Genomic DNA, 24403 nt, shown 5'->3' on the forward strand with positions numbered 1-24403 from the left:
AGCAACTTTAACAGCACAGCTATTCCAGTCACACATCGTGACTCATCACGTTCCTCCTGGCAAAAGACTGTACTCCAGAGAGAGTACATTGTAGAGAAATGCTGCCAAGAGGTTATGTTTGATTTGGGACCAAGAGAAAAGGAACCACACAAAAGTTGAAGTAAATTCTCCAGGAAATACTACAATCAAGGTCAAAAACTCCATAAGTAGGATGAAATACCCCTCCCCTCAATGCACAAAACTGTTGAATTTCATTACAGTTCTTGGGGATGCTAGTAAGTTATGCCTTGGTTTTCTTCTGCTCAAAATTCAGCACATCAACATGGTCGACTTATAGCGAGCATTACCTAAATGTTGACATCATTCAAACAGAACCTCTCCAGGACCGTGCAGGAATGCCTCACCCTTATACGAGCACCAGATAAACCTCAAATCCTATTTATTCCACAGTCTCTTACTTCAACACACAAGGATGTAATTCATACCCGATGTGACTTCGAAAGGTATTTCTGAAATCTTAAGGCAGTGAAAATAGAATAAATTTAGTTTTACTAGAGTGAAACCAGATCAAAAGAGAGGTCATCTTCAAATAGTGATAATGAACCTTAACTACATGCAGTCTTGTACCCTCCTGCTGTTTGACTGTATAGACTTCAGGCACTAAAGATAAAAGATTTTAACTTACATATACAGTAAACTACACATTTTATCAACTATTAGGTCTTTCAAATAGCAGGGAAGAGAGCTCCCAAAGGCATTGCTGATATCATGCAAGTCATCTAGTAAAAGTGATCCAGCCTATAAGATACACAATGAAAACTTTTGTATCTGAAACATCACTTCAGAATCTCACAAGACCAGAAAGCTCTCTGTGTTTCAAAAAGAGATTAAATGTTAACTCCGTTGGTCTCTTTTGTCTGAAATTCACTCTTTCTATGAAATTCAACACCACACAAAGAGCCAGAATCAGGATTAAGGATCTCATAAACCCCATTTAATTCCTTAAAAAGGCTTCTGTGCAGAAATGAATTCCAGTCTCTGAGAAAAGTTGTACTATTCACAAAAGTGGGGGTGGGGGCTTTAGAATTACTATGAAAACTCTGTGCTCCAGGAAACTTTTTAGGCTTTTTTTGGAAACATACTTCTTCTAAATGGAGATGCATGTTCTTTAAAATAGGCATTGAAAATGGAATCTTAAAATGTTTTCCCTTAAAAAATTATAGCCATTAAAGTCAATTTCTCTGTTGCTACTGATTACAGAGTGATAACAACAAAATCACAAGAACCAGGTCAAAGTCAGCCAGCAGCTACAAGGGCTTTTGGTCAGGCTTACCATTTGCAGGGATTCTCCCTATAATTCAAGTAATTGCCTTCTATTGACAAGAAATAGGAGGCAGAGTAATGCAAGATAGTGAGTCCCCTGTAATATGTTCTTCATGCATCTTACAGGAAGTTGAGCTCAAGGAAGACAAACAAAAAGAATAAAAGAAAAAAAAAAAATGACCTTAAATTCTCAATTTCTACACTTCAGGTACAGTTTTACTTGGGGACCTCCCTGTGAGTGCTAGCAGCTCTTTCTGGTGATAAAACTGTTACTGTGTGGTTAATTTATGTCTCTAATGCATGACATAAATGGACTGAGCAGTGCATTTGGTGAAGGGATGGGGAGTCTCTGGATATGTAAGCTGGTGATCAGTAAAAAGCCCCTTCGAAGGAACTGCAATGCTGAAAATTTATTTCAAAAGCATTAAAGCTCATTGTCATGGGTGTCACTGCCTAAACCTCTTATCAAACTCAGAGGTGGCTTGCCACTTCCACTCTAACATGCTGTTGAGCTATTGCAATCTGTCAGAGAGCAAGAGCAGCTTTGGTGCCTGTGCCAGTCCCAGCCAGACTGAACCTCCTCATAAGTTTAAAAGTCAAAAAGAGTTTTCTAAGGTTCTTGTATTTGTTTTGGTTTTTTTTCTTTTTTCCAGTTGGGGTAAGTTCCAACACTACTATTTGGGCATGAGCCAGCTTAATGCTCAGTATGCCTGGGAGTCATGGGGCATTTGCAAACGCTGCACTACTGCAGGAAACAGTCCCTGGGAACTGTGGGCTTTGAGCTTCCCATTGCTTACCTTAGGGAAAGGAGAATACCCCAAGCAGGAAGGGTCTGTTTTGTGGAAGGAATGTTCATATAACCCTGTACATCACTGAAACCCAGAAGAGCTAAAGCTCCAGAGAAACTGCAATGTGAACACAGCAACAGTCAGACAACTAACAGACCAGCTGGAAAGCAGCAGAGAAAATACTCAGTGGCTAAAGCAGCCAGCAACTGCTGTACCAGCAGTAACAGAAGGGGTTACTGGGGGCTGCCACTTAAAATAGATGTTCCAGTGTAATAATTTCTCTATTATCTAAAATCACATGGGACTGGAATACCCCAGTAAAATATAAAATTCTGTACTGGGGAGATGCTTCCGCCATCACATGGCATTGTAACTTCACAAACTCAGGAAAAATGCTGTGGTACACAAGAAAATCAACTGCATTTATTTTCTAGGAGACAAATGAGTTTTCTTAATGTGTACAGAACACATTAACATACTTAGAGAGGAGTTTTAAAGAAAATTTGTCTGTTTGGAAAACTTCTGTCTTTTGACTGAATTTTGCTACTAAAATCTAAGGTGGCACAGGACCCCATGCTGTAGACTCCACTGGGACTGGAGCTCGCCTGAAAAATCATCAAAGAAATCAGGATATAAGCATTGTGAATAGTAAGAACTTTTTGCTGTCCTTCAGAAGCCAGCATTCATAACTGAAACTCTTCATGTCATTGAAGTAGGGAAAAAAATGTATTTACTGGATATTCTCTTTAGTTATGTACAATATTTTTATTGTAATTATGTTATTTTATGTCTGCTGTACTACAGGAGTAAAACTACCAGGACTCCTTCATGCCTTCTGTCACAAGGTGGCGACGTTGGAAGCAAGAAACGTGATGGAGACCAGGGACAGAGCAGCACCCTGAAATGCTGACCTGCACCACACTTTGGAGAAAATAATAAATCATGGGTAAATTCTGATCCGTATATTTATGTGAAAATTCACGTACTGACTTTAAATGTAAAGCAATTTAAAGAAATTCCAGCCTAGCACTACAAATTCCCTAATGCAATATAATCCTTGAATTATAACCATTATATAAATATTTTGGTGGGAATTCAGCACATCTGTGCACACCTTTTCACCATATCGAATTCATTATGTAAATAAGATGAGAAATAATTGTCTTTCAAGGATTTCCTCTCCTTAAGGTTTTGTTACCAGCTATTTTTAAAGAAATACATGGAAGCAATTACAAGATCTTGTTAAAAGAGTTCTAAAGTATGTCAGCAGAATGAGTTCCAAGGTAAAAGCAGTTTTCTGCCACCGACCAAGCAAAGCAGAGAAAATTTAAGGCACGGATCTTGTTATTAAAATGCATCTGTAAGCTTATTAGGTCTGAACAGAATCCAGCATCCTATTCAAAGACGCTTTATGCAGAAAACCAGCAGACATTATTCACATTATTCATTAAGCTCATTATTCACAGAACGATGGGATCGTTAAGGCTGGAAAAGGCCTTTTAGATCATCAAGCCCAACCACCGGCCCAGCACCACTGTCTTCACCACTAAAACCTGTCCTGAAGCTATATCCACACATCTTTTGAACGTTTCCACCACTTGCCCGGGCAGCCTGCTCCAATGCCTGACCATCCTTTCAGGGAGTAATTTTTTCCTAGTGCACGACCTAAACCACCCCTGGCGCAACTTGAGGCCATTTCTTCTTGTCCTATCCTTCCTATGCCCTCCTTTCAGGCAGTTGTAGAGAACGATAAGGCCTTCCCCAGCCCATTTTGCTCCGGGTTAAACACCCCCAGCTCCCTCAGCCATCCCTCACAAACCCAGCGCTTTGCTCCCAGGGCTGCTGAGGAAGCTCCTGTGGCGGGGGGTGGCTCACACCAGCGGCGCTCCCTGCCAGCCCCGCTGAGGAGGCGTCGTACCCCCAAGCCCACGCAGACTTTTCTCGGGAATGCACTGAAGACGGACACAATTAAACCACCACATGATAGCGCCACCTAAGACCTCCGTGTGAACCGCAGGGAAACCGCCGAGGCGGGACTCGAACCCACCACCTTCCGGTTCGCCAGGACACTGCGCGCCAACACAAACATAACCCACCTCCCGACCCCCACCGCGGCGTGACTGAACTTCCGTAAACATCGCGGCGAGATGAGTGACAGGCGCGATGGCCAATCGCGATGCGCGGAGCGGTGGAGGGGGCGGGAGCCCGCGCGCTGTGGCTGAGGAGGCGCGCGGCGGGAAACGGTGGCGCGCGAGCCGTGGCGTCCTGAGCTGGAACGGCCCCGCAACCGCCCCGGAGCCGGGAGCGCCGCTTCAGACCTGATTGATTCCTTCAGCGCCGCTTCAGACCTGATTGATTCCTTCAGCGCCGCTTCAGACCTGATTGATTCCTTCAGCGCTGCCTCAGACCTGATTGATTCCTTCAGCGCCGCCTCAGACCTGATTGATTCCTTCAGCGCCGCCTCAGACCTGATTGATTCCTTCAGCGCCGCCACACCGGGCGCGGGCTCTCCTGCGTGCCTGGAGCGAGGTGCAGCCTCTCGGGAAGTCGCTGTGCGTGCTGAGTTTTGTTTGGTGCTGGTTTCGCGTAAGTCTCTTACTGGCGCTGATAAATCATAAGCTTATGGTGCAAAATGTACTCTTTTTTTTCCCCCCTTTTGAATGGCACCATGTAATAAGTGGTTTTTTCTACCGGTTTATATTTAGGTGTGCTGCTACAGCCTTCCGATGGGGGTAAAACCAGTTGGCAAGAGATACGAAACAAGAAATAAGACGGAAGTGCCATCATCCAAATCCCGAGTCGATTGGAGACGCACTAGAAGGGCGCTCATACTGCTTGACAGCAATGACGAATCCTCAGCCACCTCTGAGGAGGAGTCTACCACATCAGAAAGTGAAATAGATGAGAAGGGTCAAGCGGCTGTGAAGAACAACCTTTCAGATCAGGAGGAGAAAGGCCGGAGTGGGGAAGTAACAAAAGATGGTGACGATGAGTGCGTTGTGCCTGGGAAGCGTAACAGGTTGAGCGCCTCTGTCATGTATGACAGTGATGAAAGCGAGGGCAGTGACATACTTGTTAGAAAGGTTTCTGCCAAACGCCGCTGTATATTGGATGACGATGAGAGTTCTAAAGAACAGCAGCCTGATAAAACATGCCCTACAGAGAATGTTTCTACTAGTAAGAAACAGAAAGTGCTCGAAAAATTGAAACAACTTGTAAAACAAAGCGCAGCTCGGAGATCCTGCAGCACTGCAAATTGTGAGGTCAGGGTTTTGTCTTTGAAATTTAATTGGAGCAAGTATTTAATGTGAGGAAAGGTTAAGCAATACAAATTGGTTGGATTTTTTGGGTTTGAATGCATGACAAATTAGTAGTTCTGCAATATTTTAACAGTCACATTAACTGGTGAAAATCTATCAGATTAATTTTATCAGGAAGCAGAATACCTGCTGAAGTGTCTTGGAGATTTCATGTTAGGTTAATTCCTAGAAGTAGACTGAAAAGAGGTACATGGAAATAGCTATTTTAAAACTGAAAGTAATTACTATCTAGTACAAAATTATATATTTTTTTTTGGAAATGTGTGCTTTCCTGTTAATTGAACAAATGGTGTTATTAGATGGTCAAAAATCTTAGCTGGTGTATGTAGTATTTTGTCTGTGCAAATACTGAAAATTCTTGTATTCTAAAAAATTTTAATTTTTTTAAATTTAATTAGGATTCTAATAGTGAAGAAGCAATGGAAGAGGAACCACTCTGTCAGCTGCCCCTCATACCATCAGAAGGTAGTGAAACTGATGGTGACAGCTTAAAGGATTTTGTAGTAGAGGGAGACAGTGATGATGATGACATTGGCAACCCAGAGCATGTGAAGAGTCAAAATCAGCCACATCAAAAGCAACCAAATCCATCAAACAGCGAGCTGCTGGCACACTACATCCCACAGTGTAAGATCAAAATTAGTGGTAATTCTTCATGTATAACTAGCTTATAGAATTGTAATAAAATTTAATGGGCTAAATACAAATATTAAGGAATAGAATGTGATACTTAAAATCAGATCCCTAAAAGGTTTCAATTTATTATGAAGGCATTTTGATTTCCACAGTAAATTTCTACAGTCTTCCGGTATCAAATTAAAGGGAGGGTATAAGTTGCACAATTTTTTTTTTCAGTTGGTGTGATTTGGGATGAAGTAGGCTGCCTATGATGTATTCATTCCTGTGGAGACCTGAAAGCATCATCCTTCATCCTACAATCTTGTGGTTTATGCTAAAACCAGCTTTGTTAATCTGTCCAAATTCTGTTCTCACTATGAGTTTGGGGCTTGGGATTTTATTTCTTGGATTTATTTTTTTTTGGTTGGTTGGTTTTTTGTTATGTTTTGGGGTTGTTTTTTTTTATGTATTTTTATTCTGTGGTGGTAAGACTTGTGACCAGAGGTCTAGAGGGGTTTCTGACTCCACTGGCTAGTCTCAGCTGAATTGCACAGAGCAAGAAAACTCTTCAGGGTGTTCTTTTATGAAAACCAATTTCTGGATGGAGCAGAGAGATTTGAAGCAGGACCTTATGCAAGTCTTTTTTTCTTCCATATTTTGTTGTTTGGTTGTAGGTATGTAGTGACAACACAGTCACTGCTAGTGTAGGTAATTAGAAGCATTTGTGGTATTCCTTCCCCAGTGAAGACTGTGTTCTCAGCAGAACTGTGTTTGAAAGAAAGAAAAGAAATGAACACAAGGAACAAAATGCAAGCAAAACACCCATGACCACAGCATAAGCCTGGGCCTTCTCTGATTTACATTATTCTCTGCTATTTGTAGAACAAATGATTCGCTTTTCTTGGTGTTTGTACTTATTGTGGACTCCTCTTGCTGGAAGTGCATGTAACTTTAGGGTGCTAAAATTCTGTAGGATCCCAGGGATGAGAAGCACAATTTAAAGGCAAAATCCTATGGGTGTGGGTGTTGTGCATTAAAATAATTTCTAAATCTATATTTAAATAACTTTAAAATTCTAAACTTACAATGGAGAAAAAAAATTCTTCTTACAGGACTTCTAACATGGCATACTTTTTTTTTTCTGATTTTTTTCCTTTTGGTAAATTTTGGTTGTATTGCTTTCTTCCTAGTATCTCGCTGTGATCATTATGTACACTTCAAAAGAATAGTAAAGGCTTTCCTCATAAATGCAATTGATGACACTTTTCTGAGCTCATTATATGGTAAGTAAATTGCATTAAATAATATATTCATGCATTCAGAGTTGTACAAAGCCATTTATTGTAGGGAAGGGTGTTTCTCCTGATTAGGGTATAGAACTGAGGGTCCTGAAATCTGTGGTTTTCCTGCTATATAGCTTTGGTGGGGGAAAGCAGAGGGGACTATCAGAAAATGATACAGTAGTCTTGGAAAAATGTGTAGACTTAATTCTTGAGCACAGAAGGCTTAAACACCTTCTTGAGATGTAGGAATGTGTTTCTGTGTTATTAATCAGTAGTAACCTTTCTAGCATGAAATCCAAATTAATTTCAAAGCAGGTATCTCAATGAAAACATTGCAAGGTCAGCTGGTTTGTCAAAATCTCTTGTGCTTCACAGTTTTTTTCTTAGGAATTTGATAGATAATAAATGCTTTTAGTTATGGAGATGACTCTACATCAGATTTTTTTTTTCCTTTTTTTTTTTTTAATCACATCAGATAAATAAGCTTCAGCTGCAGTCAGTACTTGTCTTATTCTTTCTGAGGAAGTGCTTTTTGGCATTTGGCCTAGCAGGGCTGAATAACAGCCTCACACATAGTTTCATAAGCACTATAAAGATGGGATTAAGGAGAGGACTCTCAGTGTCAGATTGTGGAAGGAGTCAGTAAAGTGCCAAGGTTTTGATGTCATCAGGAATTAAGAGGGAATGGAGAAACTGAAGTATACCACAGACCTCAGAATAAAGGTTCATACTCTTGGACCTAAAAATGTCTTTCATCTACCGCTGCTGTTTCTTTCAGGTGTTTGGTTTGTTTTGTTTCAACAAGTAAAAGCAAGCCTTTGAAAAGTAGTTAGTAAACACTGCCAGATTAATGTTGTTATAACTTCCTTCTATTTGAAATTATATCTGCTCAATAAAATGTAACCATTTATTGCTAAATTGCTGGAAGTAAATGAGTACTGCGGGTGAGCTGGAGGTTGTACATGAACATTGTATGAACATAGACTAGCATTACAAAAATATATTTTTATAATGTAGAGTGGATTGTTCTGAGTTAATTGAAGTGAATCCCTTCATTAGTTTTGACTCAAAAGCAGCTACCGTAGTATTTGAGTTCACACTTGCTTTTTATTGGGTAGGATTTTGTTTTGTGGTCTAGCACAGCCTCTTCAAGCTCCTGCAAATGTGTGTGTAAAGTGAATATGGAAAAACAGTTAATTGCAATTATGGTTGGTAAAATGACAGTTAACTACTTTAAAAAGCTAGATAGACAGTGGTCCTTCTCAGGTCTATTTTTTTTTTTTTTTTGGATAATAGCTAGCTAAATTAAGTTTTATGTCTGTACACACTGAAGTTCCAGGGCAGTATGCACTGGCCTGCATCTAGGGAAGTCCTGTTTAATTCCTGGAGTCCAGCATGTATTTGGGAAACAGTAACAGTGGTAATTTTACTCATCCTCATGCTTTTTTATTTATTATGCTTGAGTAAGTATTTAGAAGTATATATGCTGCCTAATTCAAGGCATCTGACTGTGCTACTGAAGGTCAGTTTCTCTGTGATCTTTATGTGACAGAGTTGTCAAAATTTCTGCTCTGAAGTAGCTCAGAGCAGTTTGTTTTCATGGATTCCAACACTTTTCTTTTACATTTTGAACAACTTAAATGAGTTGGTTGAACAGCATGACATTCCCCCACATGCTTCCTCCTTTTCTATTAAGTGGGACTGAGTGAATTGATCTCCATTTGGGATGAGAGTTTTTGATTTGATTGTAGAGTTTATTCATGTACCCCTTTTGAATTATAAAATACATCCCTTTATGAAGATGTAGGGATTGCATGGATCACTTTTTTGGGTAACAGTAGCAAATGTATTTGCAACTACACATATATGCTACTATACCTATATACATATGCTATAAATAACAATTTAGTAAAATCATTCATAGTTCTTAGTATGCAGAAGCATATTGTCCTTGCAAATTTTATCTAAAAAACTTGTACAATATAGGGTGGTCAGCAGATTAGTAATGATTGTCACTGAACAGATGGAACGAGACAGAAGAAGTATGCGCAAGATATGCTGCTCTCACTTCATTATTTGGATGACCGCTTCATTCAGCCTCGTCTTGAGAACTTAATATGTAGAAGTCGCTGGAAAGATCGATACAAGGTGTGTAGATTCTACTTCAAATGCTGAAATTCTCTGTAAAGGTGCAACAATCACTTTAATTATATATCCTTTTTAATAACAACTATTGTTCTTTAACTTAAATAATTTGTTTTGATGCTTATGTAAATATCAGAAATATTTTACATGTTGATAACCAGACAAACATTCAGGTAGCAGAACAGAATCTGTTCTCAGCTACCTGAATGTGTCTCCTGCTAACTTCAACAGATGATGTTTGAGGATTTTTTTTTGTCACTTGCTAAATGTTCTAACAAAACTTTGTCCTCCTCCCATAAAAATGTAAACAGTATGTTCATCATGAACCTTCTACTACTACTACAAAAAATTAAGTCACTATAGAGCAATTACTTACTGTATGTATATTACTAGAAGAGTATTAGTGTCATGGGTGTGATGATTTAATAATCACTGTAATAATGAAATTTGTCTCTCTTTCAGTTTTCTTGGACTAATTTTGTGTGAGTACAGAGTGCTCAGCAGCCTGCTTGAGGCGTTATTCAATTCACAGAGATTCTTTAATGTTATTTGGAATGTGTTTTTCAGGAGCGTGTGGATTGTTACCCAGATGTTCGCATAAGCTTGAAAAATACAAAAAATATGTCTTGTCAGGCCTGTGAATTGAAGCGGTGTTGTAGGTTCAATGTGTTGCTCTCTGGAAGGCTTTATAATAGTAAAACTATGGAAGTGGATGACTTCATGTCAGATGATAAACAGGTAATTTCAAACCAGCTCTCTATTTTTAAGTTTCATTTTTAAGTTTTTCTTTTATCAAGAAAATAAATCTGATTTTTTTTTTTTTGACCTTTGGTTTTGCCTGCATCACAATGACCTGTGTGCTGTTTCCTCCTCACATCTACCCCTTAATGAAAAAGCCTTTTACCTTTGTGTATGCCTGTAATGCCCTTAAGACTTCCCCAGCAGGAATCTTGCATTGTTTAGTGGTCAGAAACATTGTAAAAGTAACTTTCTGTATGACTTACAATCATTGCCGTTGAATGATTGTGTTTTCTATTTTGCTACAAGTAAGATTTGCTCAACATTGCGTCACTAGGTTTGCTAATTCTGTGCCTGCTCTACCTCTAGCAGAGGGTTGGAGGGTCCACGTGCACTCCAACAGTTCTTGTTTGCTGTAGGTTCAAACATTGAGTGAAACAGTGCAATGGTCATCCTAGCAGTCCAAGTGCAACCTTATTTAATTTAGCAGAATTTACTGCTTCGTTCTTCAGATTTTTTTTCCCATATCTACTATTTCCCACGTAGCTCTTCACTCAGGACAAATTATCTTGGCATCTCAGATGCGTTGACACTTGAAGCTGCTGATCTCCTTTCAAGAAAACTTGTTCCTACCTACATCAATACATTTTATTAGAGCCTTTTCCCCATTACTGCAGTATCGGAATTATTTGTCCAAACTAGAGGGCACTTCCATTTAGGTAGTCTTGCATCTATTTCTCTCTCAGTTGTCACTTCTAGAACATTTGGATTTATTTTTTATTTTTTTTTTCCTAAAAGGTATTTTTCATGTTGTTACATAATGTTCCATTAAGCAGTCATTTTCACCTAAAATAATTTAATGATAGGCTAATACAATTTTATTTCACAGCTGAGCCTTTTGAAAACTTTGACTTTCAAGAACCTAGGTGTTTCTAATATTTAGACATCTTCTCTTCAAATTTACAGCTACATATAATTGTTATGATTAGGTATGCATATGACCTTCAGTAATGCAATTCATGACCTCTTATGATAAATTCAAAGCACATGATTTGTCAAGAATGAAATATTGCTACAGTTGTTTATCAAGCTGATTCCCAAGTTCTGGCTTTCTTCCCATTCAAGAGACACAGACGGTATTTTATTTGTGAGTGTAAAAGAATTTTTGAACACAGCTAAAGTTCTTCACAGTATTTGTTGAAAATAAAGAAGTTTCAGAACAAGGGTTTTTTTCAGTATATTTTATAGTGAGGTGTAATAGGATTTCTTAAGTAAAAATAAAGTGAAGCCATTGTCAAACAGGGAGTATACCTTACTGAAGCTCCAATGAATTGTTTGGATATTTGCAAATTCCTTAACTTACAGATTTGAGAGGTGTCACTGTGATTATCATTTTGTCATCATGCAGGGCTCTGTATGTAATGCAAGAGATTGAAAATCTGTGCCAGAGTTTTTCTTATATTACAGACCCTTCTGAGCAGCAGTTGCTGATACTCTGTTTTGAAAAGTATGTTTGTGCATGATAGTCAAGAAAGCTAGGCTTTTCCAGCAATGCTTTTTCCCTTTTTGATCCTGTTTTTTGCAGGAAAACAGTAAGTCCTCTGCAATCATTCCAGCACTGATATTGCAGTCTGTCATAGTCATTCTTCCTTACATACAGATCACTAATTTAAAAATACTCAGTTTTTCATGGGAAGTGTGTGCCTTAGCTCACCAGAAATAATTAGTGAACTAGCACAAGAATTTAATCTTTACCTAACTTTCAGCTTAACTGTGGAAATAACAGTAGCAGTTCCCTCACTGCTGACCAAATGTTGTCCTGCATAAAGTGTTGGCTATTTTTTACTTTGGAAAAACTTGAAATATCCTATGGAATACTGAACTAACTTGCTAGTTCATTTTTGTCCTCTTCAGCTTAGTAGTACAAAATGAGAGCTTTTTTTACCCTGTGTACACCAGCATCTGGGGACATCTGCTATGTCCCTGCTCAGTGTAGCTCAGTGGCTGTTAAGCAGACTCAGGAGAGAGAGAAATTGAGCACTTTCCAGTCATTTTTGATAGTGTCTTGTAATGAAGCATTTGTGTTCTTAGGGTGACCTGTAGTTTGGACTGCTAAAAGTACTGTTCTCAAGTTGTCTTTAAAGCTCTGCTGGCAATGCATTGAGCAAGTTGTCCTGCCAATTTAGAAAAAAAAAAATATAAAAGAAAAGAAGACTCACGGAGCTACATAAAACTGCCATTTCACAAGCTTAATTGACTGATAGAGAAGGCAGTTCAGCACTGACAGATCAAATTGAACAGAAACACATAGTTGGACTATTTTCTATAGATTTGTTTGAAAATACTCGAGAAAAGTGGATGTGAAGAGAACAGAAACAGACCTCCAGCCTCCTTCTTCTGCATAAAACTTTCCTTTTCTCTCATCTCTGAAGTATTCTGCTTTGCCAGTAGAAAGAGAAGAGAAACAGCTGTTCCAATTTTGCTTAGGCTTGCAGTGATTATTCACTGTGTAGGTGCCAATTCTCATTTCCCCCGATCAGGGAGAATCACAAGGTTTAGAGATGTGTCCCCCACACTTACTTCCTTGCTCCTTACGTCACCTGGATTATAAACTGTTTTCTACTCTCAGTCTTGGTGTTCTGTTTATAAACATGCTTAGAGGACATGGATTCAGTCACTACATGTTGTGCTATTGTCCAACCATGCTCCTGCATTCCATACAAAGTGATTTAACACAACTTTGGCTGATAGGGCCAGCTTGAGTAGATAAGTTAAGCATTAACCAGAGGGACTGAGAACTGTGAGGGGGAAAAAATTAGAGTGAGTACAGTACTGAGATTCTTTCCAAAGCTGCATTCTGAAATAGCATTGTATTTTTAGACTATCTTTCTTGCTTAAAAACACAATACATAGTTACATTTATACAATATTTAGCTATTTGCCTTTGGCATTTCTCCACATCGCACATAAATAAGCTATGAAACTCACTGCCACAGGATATTTTGGAAGGGAAAAATAGTATTGGGTCCCAAAACAGATTAGACAGGTTCTTGGGGAAAGTTCTTTCACACTTTGGAACATAATATTTGGGATGATACAGACTGTCTTAACTCTTGACTGCCAGAAAATGTGTGGTAATCTTATGATCATTCTAACGTTTGTGCAGGATCTTATACTAACTTTCTACATATCTCCTGCTAGCTGTTGTCACAGGGGAGAAAACTGGGCCATCAGTTTGATGCAAGATGGTATCTCCTATTTTATATCACATAATGTTCCAAATGCCACACCTCATTGCTTGGGATACTTGAAAAGTTGTGCAATGCTCTACAAAGCACTGCAGCTCAGTTCTTCATTGCTGCAGTATTTGAAATGGTGCTTCTGGAAATTTGAATTAATCAAGGCTCAGCATTAGTTTGTAGGTCTTACACTTCAGAAGCACTGGCAGCACCAAACACAAGCCTTACCTTTTTAGTTTTGGGAATACTAGAAAGTGGAGCTGTATATAGGTACAACATGTACGTGATCAGTAGAGAATTAAAATATAGTAATATACATTTTTTATCTCAAAATGTTTAAAATTTCAGTTAATAATCAGGTCAGATCAAAAGTTCTTTTTAGTGTGTGTGTGTCTCTTTTGACTTAACTGATACTATGCCTGGTGATAACCACTGAGCTGCTGGTTAATATATTTAAGAGATTAAGATATGTTCATATAGTTATGAAAATGTATAACTAATACCTGTAAATTCTGTTAACATAATCTTTAAAAATACACTTCTCTGTTACTTTCATTGTTGGCAGATAGAGCTAGTGCTGGGTTGCACTAGTAGGTGTGGTGTTTTGGGGAACTGCTCACAGATGCAAACATTTGGTCATGCATTCAGAAAAGCTCCCTGAAAATGTGGGTTGTAAGCATTAATTAAAACTTAACCTTCTTGTAATTTGAGAGTATTCAGATTATTAGCAATAAAAGGTACCACTTTTATGGCTCAGAAGAAATAGTTTTACAACTTAAAATTTGGTTGATTAACATGTGTATATATATATATATATGTTTGTGTGTGTAATGTAAAACAGCAATGCAACTGCATCTTGCATTCCAAATGCAGAGGACTTTAGCCATTTACATATTTGTTGTGGAAAGGTGTGACAAGACATCAGTCCAAAACAGTGTTGTCCTTGGAGGATAAGTTGATGAGAGTTTGGTTGGGTTTTCTGTTATTGTTGTTTGGTTTTTTTAAGAAAAACAGAATCAATTTCTTTACATATGTGTAAGTTATGTTGCTTTTTAGAAAACCTGACTTCTAAAAACATCCAGATGTAGATTTCTTACCTGGTAGGCTTTGTCTCCTTGGGTTGAAGTAGGAATCAGTGCACCTATGGGTCATTTACAGAGGATAGACTCTTCTTCTGACTTGCTATTGTACCTGCTGGAACTACTGCTCTGGTAGACAAGGAACAAAGCATTCTCTTGTGAAATGCAGGACGTCCTTAAAGGCAGGTGCAAACTGAGTCTTGTTCCCTCCCTGCACCTCCAATGTCACATATTCTTAGTGATCACTTAGGATAGCCAAAGTTTCTTGTAAACAGTATATTACTCAGTATTTTCATGGTAGGGCTGATAGATGATACCAAATCTATTCTAATCCATGTTCTGATTATGTAGTAACAGGCACATTTTACCATTTGTTTACCTATAAATACTGCTGTGAAAAAAACTGTGAAATAAGACAATTTCATTTTTTCTGCATGGAAATCATAGGAGTAAAACTGGTAATAACAGGGAGATTCAGAGGCTTTATTTTCTGCAGTATCATAGCTTAGCTATTCCTTCCAGACAGTTAGAGATTAATGTTTGTATTGTATAAAACTTCAAGTTCAGATTTTATTTTTTTGAAATTCAACCTCTCAATTTATTGGTGTATGCCAATATGTGTTTATATGTGTTTTTTGAAGAAATAATGAGTATTATTCAGTCTACAAAATGTTAAAACTGGTATTTCATCTCCCTAGGAAGTACTTACATATTAAGCAAAAGCAAATAATTCCTCTTCCTCTGCTTTCACAATAAGATGGTTGTCTAAAGTGTTAGTGATTTTGTAACAAAACTCCACCAGGAGATAGGAAAGATACAACCAATTACATAAATGATTGTGTTTGCAAGAAGACCGCACTGATAAGCTGCCGTTGCTTGGACTTGCTGGCTGCCTGCTTGCTCAAAAAGCTGTGGCTGTGAAAACTACATAGGTTTGTGTCAGTTTTATGCATGTAGTGTCATTCTGTTTATTTCATTATTCCAAAAAAATTTCCTGGACTGACCGTTTAAATTGTACAAGATTAGCCCACCAACTCTGTATATTGTAAAGATAATCATGGTTCTATCCATGGGAATCATTTGTTCATTCTGGCCTAGGTTTTGAAGGTTGGCATAGTGTGTGCAAATCGTACAAGAGTTTATCACAACTTGAAACACTTCAAGTACAAGTTATACATGGATTGCAGCTCAGTGGCTGCATTGGATGGTGTGGAGGATGAACCAGTCAAAGACACTGTAGAGCGGCTTCTCAACCACTTGGAAGAGAGTGGGTGGATTCAGAAGGTATGACTGGGTTATTCCCTGTATTCTTGTCCAAGCAGATGAAAGTACGTTCAGATAAAATGTCTGATTTAATGGATCAGTTCTGAGTTACCAGCTGTCAATAACACAACTCAGCTCAACCATTCTCCCATTTTTGCTGACCCAGTTTTTCAAGCAGTGTTGTGCTGCTGTGCTCACACAGAGTTTGCATCAGCTTTTGACATGAAGCTTTTTGACAGCTGCATGATCTCTAGGCTGTGGTGGGCAGGCCCTTGTTTCATTTGAAAGCAGCAACACAGCAAACTTGAGCTGTAACTTAGAAAGATGGGAAAGATGTACATGAGGCACAGCAAGAGTATTTTAAAATTCTGTTTACACTGAAGAACTTTGAATTGTTCAGAATGACTTCATGAAGTGTTTTAAGACAATTTGTAGTACAATTACATTTAGTATGTTTTTAGATACAGCTTCTAAATCATTATTGACATACTTGGTCATGTGTTGAACAAGAAAAAGCAGTCTTTACATAATACAGTTAGTAAATATTGATAAATCGTAAAAATTTTATTTCATTCACAGAAATATGATGGTCTTGAAGATTACATGGAAGATGCAGACAATTTTCAAGAAGAGAAAATTGATTAAGAGGTCATAGAGCTCTTTTGAAGACATCTTCAAAAATGAGAATGGCCTGCTTCGTGTGTATGCACTTTATGTCTGCCTGGACTTCAAGATTTCTCTGTAGGCTGTTAACACCCAAATTCATATGCCTTTAAATTACTGTTTGATAATGTGCTGTATCTTTTTTTCTCATCTCTGTCAATATAAACCCAAAGTTTTACCAAATCAGTCCTTACAGTCTTACGGCATTAATCACTAAGTTTTCTACTATTAGAAATATCTGTTCAATATCTATTTACTTGTGAACTAAAACTTCCACCTATTTAGATTGACCTGCATTGTAGGGAACATAGAAGATCTTTTAAAGTGGGTATATTTGGAAAGGTAAGGCTTTGTTATACAAGAACTTAGGACTTGCATCTTACCTTCTATATTGCTCATGTGCAAGTAAGTTCAGTCAGTTAGAATGATAGTTACAGCAAACAGGACCCAAATACAAAGATCTATTTCTCCACTGAGGAATCAGCACAGACAGTTGCAAGGCAACAGAGGAAATATTCTGCAGTCCTGACTGCATTTGCAGCACAGTAGTCATTCCTCTTGAGAAAGTAGGTGATGAGTCACAGTATGGGCGTCATACAGACTGAGTCTGGCTTAGCCATCTAAATGAACACATGGGCCCACATTGCTGTCTTTGATAAGCAGCTGGGACAATTTACTGAGATTTTAAACATCAGGTTACATTGTGCAAACATAATGGCAGCAAATTGGAGTAACTGCAGTCCTAGATTAATATGCCCATGCAAGATAAGCAAGAATTCTCCCGGTGTAACTTAACAGAAAGTAGGAGTTAGTCAGAAACAGGATGCATGGCTTACCAGAATTACACAAAACCCAAATCAGAGTAGATTTTCAAAGATTTAGGAAGGGTTAAGTATGGTGCTGTCCATTCTGAAAAATTGGACAAGAACTGTAAATATGTACTTGAAGCCCAGAAAGGTAACCGTGTCCTGGGCTGCATCCAAAACAGCATGGCCAGCAGGCTGAGGGAAGTGATTCTACCATTCTACTCTTATGAAACCCCTACCTGCAGTGCTGCATCCAGCTCTAGGGTCCCAGCACAGGAAAGACTGGGTGTGCTGGAGCAAATCCAGAGGAGAGTCACTAAATTGATCAGAGTGCTGGCTGTAGATAAGCTGAGAGAGTTGGGGTTGTTCAGTCTGGAGAAGGGAAGGCTCTGGGAGACCTTGCAACCTTTAAGTATTTAAAGGGGGCCTACAAGGAAGAGGCTTTTTACCAAGGCCTGTAGTTTTACTAAGTCCTAACAGGACAGCAAGTTTTAAACTCAGAGAAGGTAGGTATAAAAGGACATATGGAAGAATTTTTTTACTGTGAGGTAGGTGAGGCACTGGCACAGGTTGCCCAGAGAACGTGTGGATGCCCCACCCCTAAGAGGGTGCTAAGGTTAGGTCAGGATGGAGTTTTGAGAAACCTGGTATACTGAGAGATATGCTTGGCCATTATGATCCTTAAAGGTCCCTTCCAACCCAAATTATTCAGTGTTTCTATCCATGTATTTTGGGCTGCATATAAAAAGAATTAGATATAGCTTAAGATAAAATGCAGGGCACAGCGTTTTGAAGCCTTCATGTTGCTGAATGCCCTATTAGTTTTTTTTTTGGCTTAACAACTTAGTGAAAGATACTGTTAACACTGAATCCTTTTAACCGGTTACTCTCTCAGCAGCAAAACTAATGGAACCTGATTTCTCATAGATTTGTCCTTAAGAAGTCACTACATTTATTTTGCCACTTTACTGGGAACAGATAGGCTGATTGTGTAGGCACCTGCTGCCAGGTGTATTGCTTGACAGTGAACATCTGCTGCCTTTTTTACATAGAGACTGTACCTTAGATTCATCATTCACTCCCCTTTTTTCAGCATTCATTGTGAGAAATTAACTGCTTTTACTTTGTTAAGGACTTGAAATTGAGCGATGTTTTAAATGTTATTAGGGTGAGTTAGTGGCATCAGTACTCCTTTGTACCACATACAGATACAAGATAGACAAAACCAAGATGAAAATTTCCAGTGAACAGATTGAGATTTGCTCTCAAGTAAACTTACATTGAAGATATTCTTTCCATGCCTTACCTGTTAGACACAAAATCCTGAGGTTTGGTATGTCTTATATCTTATTTGGTTACCAAAGCCAAAGGTTTCCTTCTCTATTTCTTCTCCTCCCTCATCTCTGTTCCTCTGGGAATACTGGTGGAATACACCCATCAACTTAAAAATACTCAGGAATTCATCTTGAATATATCCCTTTCAGTTATTGATACCTCAGTTCTTTCTGTTAACAAAATCTCTGTATAGTTTGGTTGGCTTCTCTAGAACATACATTTGGTGTGACTTTATTCTTACAAAGGAAAAGCATTCTGAAATGAGTTCTGTACCATGTAGTGGAGTATGTCCTCTTAGAGCCTTCCTGACTGATCCTAATTTTTGCTACTTTATGAATTTTCTGAAAACTCTCAAGATTAAGATTTTGCTTAAAAATTTTGTCGTCAAAATGAATCATTTTGCTACATTAAAACAATTCACTACCAAAATAAAGAATAAGTTAGTGAAACTCTGGCTTGCTGATTATAGGTAATATTTCAAGAATAAATACAGTTTGATTGAAAATTGAAGTGGTCCATTTTACTTATTTTTTGATATGCCAGGTTTCTCACCTCCTCTTCCTGCACTGACAAAGCATGTGCTATATACAGCATTTTTTTTCCAGATCAATTTTTTTTCTGTTGCTAGCAGAGATACAAAAGTATTCTGATGGAACTTCTTGGTAGGAAGTGCTTCCATAGGTTTACTAATCTTGGCTGTGGTATCAGCAGTGGGACCAAGAAAATGCCTTAAAGTGAAATCATTCTTCTGTTTCAGTAAGGAAGAGATATTTGATTTGGCAGGAGCTGATGTTTTCGTGTGTTAAACTCTGATATTCCCCTCACTGAGATGGGAGGAAGTGATAATATTTTTGTGGCTGCTGTTCTACCTGAAGCGTTTCTAAAAGACGTTCTAAAATGTGAAGTGTCATTACATCACTTTTACATTTATCTTCACCACAGGAAGTTAAAAAATTGTTTAGAAGAGTAAATATGTAAAAATTTAGATCAGTTTTTCTAGGTCTGTCTGCAAATGCTGGTCCACCATGAAGCACAAAGAACACTCTTACCCCTGAGATTTTCTATATATAGAAATAATCAATAAAAATATTTCTAGCAGAAAAAAAAATTGTGCAAATATCTAATGATGGGACAAGGTAGAAATCTGACCAGTCTTTCATGCTTTTTTTTCCAAATCAGAGAAGTTGAATGGAGCTAGGTGAGAGAATAATTTTTTTTTTCCAGTAGAATATTTTAAATTGTTTTTAGTGTTAATTTGTGAAGAAGTAGCTCTAATCAAGATAAAGTACCTGTCTTAATGGAACAATGAAGAGAGCTCAGTATGTGATTAGACTTTGAATAGGTGATTAATGATCATACTTGGAAATTACTTTAGTTCCTGCAATGTTTTGATAATCTGTTCTAGTTTAAGTTCTGTAACTGGAGACAGTGATAATGATGAAGTTCACACAGGTATTTATGCATAGTATCAGGCTAAGATGATGGACTTCAGGGACAGGAGGTTCTTTTTGGTCTATATTCTGTCCAGTTCTTGCTACAAAAAATGAAAAAAAACTATTTTTCTCCCTGTGTCCTTCAGTTTTTGAAAATAAAGTTGTTTGCTAGTAGTAGATAGCTGTTACTGTCACTTTTTAGACAGTGAAGGCTTCTCCTGTTTCCAAAAAGCAGCTATTTTTAGCACTTCAGCAGGCAATTACAGGCAATTCCCATGCTTAACTCCTCTAGTTTACATTTATTTAGATAAATAAAGGCTTCTAGTTTTATGCTTTTTTAAGTCTGTCTGGATAAACAGAGTGGGCTAGTGTGCATGTGTGCTACACAAACACTTGTAAATACAATACCATTCCAACAGAAATAACCAGCACACAAAGTAGACTTTAAAAAGTTGCCTTTCTGATTCTGGTTTGAGAAGAAATAAATACCAATTTCTAATCTGAATTTAGAGGTAAGACAAAAGAATGTAAAAAAGTATTACTTACCAGCCAAAGAATAATATAAGAAATATGTGAAATTATATTAAAAAAAAAACTGATAATAACCATCAGCGGCTCCACTTCCCTGAATCGTTGATGTGAATTTTGGTAATTGTCTAGGTAGTAAGTGGTGGCATGTGGTTGTTCAGGGTTTCTTCCCCTAATGTTTATTAAATAAACACAGTTTCCTTATTAATTATTATTAGTTAAAACAAAAACAACAAAAAACCCACAGAAATGCTCTGTTCAAGATTGCTTACTTTATAGTTTAACAGAGCAGCAATTACAAGCACCTTGTGCCCAAAATTTAAAGGCAAGAAAACTGACTCAGATGCAGTCAGACTCTGCTTCAAAGTTTAACAATTTGCCAGGTGGGCAGCATCATACATGTTGTATGCTGGGAATACCCCAGGAACTCAAAATGGCACAGAACCCTCACTGAAAAGTAAATCATGGAAATGGCTGAAAATTCAAAGCTCCGAGTTCAGAAAGTCCTCTGTAGGACTGATATTAAGTATGTGCTCTTCAGTGGAGTTAATACAACTTTGAAGCAATTTGGTATGTGATTTCTAAACACGGATGAACGAGGCATGTGCTGAAACTGAAGCATGCACTCAAGATTTTAGGCGACACAGGTTCAGCACAGTCTTTTTGTTCCATTTTTGGAAAGTTATTAGCACAATGGGATGTCTGTGGTGAGAATTCCTGGCTGTGAACCCGGCACAAATAAGTGCTTTTCTCATCTGGAGGGGGCTGCTGGTTTGGGAAACTCAGAGCTTCAAGAGCAGTAGGGTACTCACACAGAAAAAAATGATCGAGCATGACAGTTCATGTGAGATTACAATGTCAGGTAAAAAGGTAACAAATTAGTGTCAACAGAAGGAATAAAGTAATTAATTGTTCAAGAAACTGGAATGTTGTTTTATCCTGAGTTCACTTACGAGAATGCCACTAATCATAAGGGATGTTACAAGGTGCTAAGAACCGTTTGCTTTTAAGAAAACTGACAAGCAGCCAGTCCTAAACTGATGGCCGTATCCAGGGGCTGGTGACATTCGCCAGGGTCTTCTGAGCAAAACTTGCAAAGGCGAGGAATAGCTGTGGGGTATTTCCTGCTCAGGAACACCAGGGGCAGCATTTGCTGCGCATTGAGCGAGCGGGGCTCTGAGCGCAGCCCCGCAGCCGGCTGCTTCTCGCCTCGAAAGGGAGAGATCGAACCACAAACCGGACTCTCAGGATGCTGCTTGGCATAAAGCGAATCTTGAACGTTTCAAGTTAAAGTGAAAAAAATCTTTGTTTGGAAAGATCACTCTCTGAGTTCCACGAAATCTTGTAAGAGAGAGAAAGAGAATTCCTCCAGCTGTCTTAGTAGCTTCCGGAGCAGCACCATGGATTTCATATTCCCACAGCCACTCTGAAAACCCCAGCCAAGCCGTCATTTCAAACACTCTTGCTTATTCTCCATGAGATTCGTGTGTTTCTGTTGCACGTGTGTTCTGTGACTGACCCCCCCTTAAACATAACAGTGACATCTGAGCTGTAAAGAACAAATAAAAGCCTAAGCAAGGCCTGAAGCAAAGGTAACGTTGTCTACTATTTTACAAACATTATAATTTCATTTTATTTTCCAGCTGTGCCAACCCACTGTTCTCAACAGATGCAAGCTACTGTTATGTATCAAATAACCCACTCTTCCTCAGTTGTTCAAGGTTAAACAACAACAACAAAAAAATCTCTTTTTCCTGTTAGCAATAAAGCCTTCCTCTGAAGGCAGCCCGGCCCCAAATCCTTTCCCCCAGACCTTATCCTTCAGCAAAGTCTCAAAGCATTTGCTGAGACAAACATGGATCTGAACGTGCTGGAGGCTCTGGCCAGTGCTCACCAAGCCAGAACTTGGAAACCCACATCTTGCAATAAACCCTCATGTTTGTTGCCACGTGAAGGAGATGGGCATCATGAAAGTGGGGGCTTTTATATTTCCCATATGTCTAATGCTGCGTATCTTTTATATTCTGGGGGATTTCCCAGGAATGTGTCGCTTCATCACTGGCATTCAAAGTATTTATTTGCATGACCTTGGAAGGGGATAAAAACACCTGAGAGTGTTATTGTTGGCTCCTCCTCATATTCAGCTTAATGGTCTTAGTATGCTGAGATGAAATTTGTGTATTTTTCTGACTGGACCCGTTGCAGCACTGAAAGAGATAACGCACCCATCTACTGAGGGCTGTACAATCCCAAAAGACCTTGGAGGTTTTCCATCGGGGATGTGTCTCTGCGTGCTTGGGGGCCATTTTTATTCACAGAGGTATTTGGGAATTTGGCTAATGCAGCCACAGTAGTACAACAGCATGTTGCTTTAATAAAGCCGGCCAGCTCCCAGCTATTTCTGCATCCTCCTTTACAGCTCACCTACAACAGCACGTAGAACCTGACGGCTGCCAGTTGCAGCAAGGCCAGTTCCAGAGGCCGGATCTCGTCGTCTAAAATTGCGCTGCTCTAAACAGAGGAGCCGGGCGAGAGAAGCACTAAGCCTGCGGCTTTCCCGGGGAGGAACCACAGTGCAGGCGCTACGTGACTTGCCCCGGACACCCAAGAAGCTCCTTGTCAGCGGCAGAGCTCCCACATCCCGAGCCTGACCTCGTGTCGTGCACTCGTCCCGTGCATGCGAGCGCCCTAGAACGCACTGCTTGTTCTTATACCGTCTGTTCCAGAGAAATCCAGCTGGTAGAGGAGCGCAGCGCCGTGATTTATTTGAGAACTCCCTCGTACTCGGCTGAAGGTCTCGTCGCCGGGGGAGGAGGCAGAGGCTGCGCTCCTCGGCAGCTGCTCCGCGCCCGGCCCGGCACCCAGGTAGAGGGCGAGGAGGGGAGAGGGGATTTCCTCGGCTTCCTCCCATGCACATACCTCCCGGGGAGCGGCAGCGGCCCGACTCCCCTCGGTGGCCGCTGGGAGGCTCCGCGCCTCGCCCCGGCCTCCCGGGCGCCGCGTCCCCGGCCGCGCTCCCTGTCGGTGACACCCGCCTCCCGCCCCCGCTCCGCTCCGCGCCCCGCCGCGCCGCACGGAGGGGCCGCGGGCAGCTCCGGCACCGGCAGCGCCGACAGCCCACCGGCAAACACCCGCCCGCCGGAGCGGGCATGGAATATACAAAAACACAAAGGAAAAGTGGCTGCTGGACTGTTCTGGGGGCAAAATACTGGAAGTTTGTAAGTGCAACTCTCCGTTTGTAATTACTGTCTGAAGAGGGGCTGGGTTGCTTGTTTGGGTTTTTTTTTTCCTCTTCCCCTTCTCCCCCCTCCTCCGTGCTTTTCTTGAAACTGTACTTGAAACTGTTCAATATCTGGGAGTAAAAGGGAAAGTACGCGAGAGGAGTTCTTTGCCTGGGTCCGTAGCTTGCTGCTTAATATACTAAGGGGGGAGATGAGCGCTGAAAGCAATACGGATTTATCCAGTGCCTGAATTAAGTGAAGGCGAAGCGTGGTTTGGAAGTCCACTGCCTGACTGACATTGTTCCGGACCGGGGGATCTGTCTCTCTGATTTTTAGAGGAACTACAGTTTAGCGGCAGCCAGCCGGACACAGTCACCACGCCGCAGAGTGGCCAGCAACGAGCGGGCGAGAGAAACGAGAAAGCACAAAGACTGAACTAACCCGACCCTCCTCCTCTTTCTCCTCCTTCCCCGGCTCTTTATTTGCACATTTACTAAAGACTTTAAAAAAAAAAAAAAAAAAAAAAAAAGAGAGAGAGAGAGAGAGAGAGAGAAAAACCCCAACAAACCCACTCCAGCTACCCTACGAGATTTTCGGTCCGCCGGGGGTTTCTCCGCGCCG

At 39.7% G+C, this 24403-nt stretch overlaps 1 protein-coding gene across 2 annotated transcripts; it reads left to right on the forward strand.

Moving 5' to 3' along the window:
* Positions 1-4361: 4361 nt before the first annotated feature.
* Positions 4362-19110, forward strand: CCDC82 (coiled-coil domain containing 82). Of its 2 annotated transcripts, none has more exons than XM_015629833.3 (8): positions 4362-4697; positions 4817-5374; positions 5830-6058; positions 7240-7332; positions 9356-9480; positions 10045-10215; positions 15632-15817; positions 16376-19110. In XM_015629833.3, the coding sequence occupies exons 2-8, from the start codon at positions 4838-4840 to the stop codon at positions 16439-16441; spliced, it is 1407 nt and encodes a 468-aa protein (XP_015485319.1). In that variant the 5' UTR covers positions 4362-4697; positions 4817-4837; the 3' UTR covers positions 16442-19110. The 2 variants fall into 2 exon arrangements, with proteins under 2 accessions (XP_015485319.1, XP_015485329.1); XM_015629843.3 differs by having other exon boundaries at positions 4362-4663.
* The last annotated feature ends 5293 nt before the right edge of the window (positions 19111-24403 follow it).

Source organism: Parus major, chromosome 1, assembly GCF_001522545.3.
Source record: "Parus major isolate Abel chromosome 1, Parus_major1.1, whole genome shotgun sequence".
Taxonomy (NCBI): domain Eukaryota; kingdom Metazoa; phylum Chordata; class Aves; order Passeriformes; family Paridae; genus Parus; species Parus major.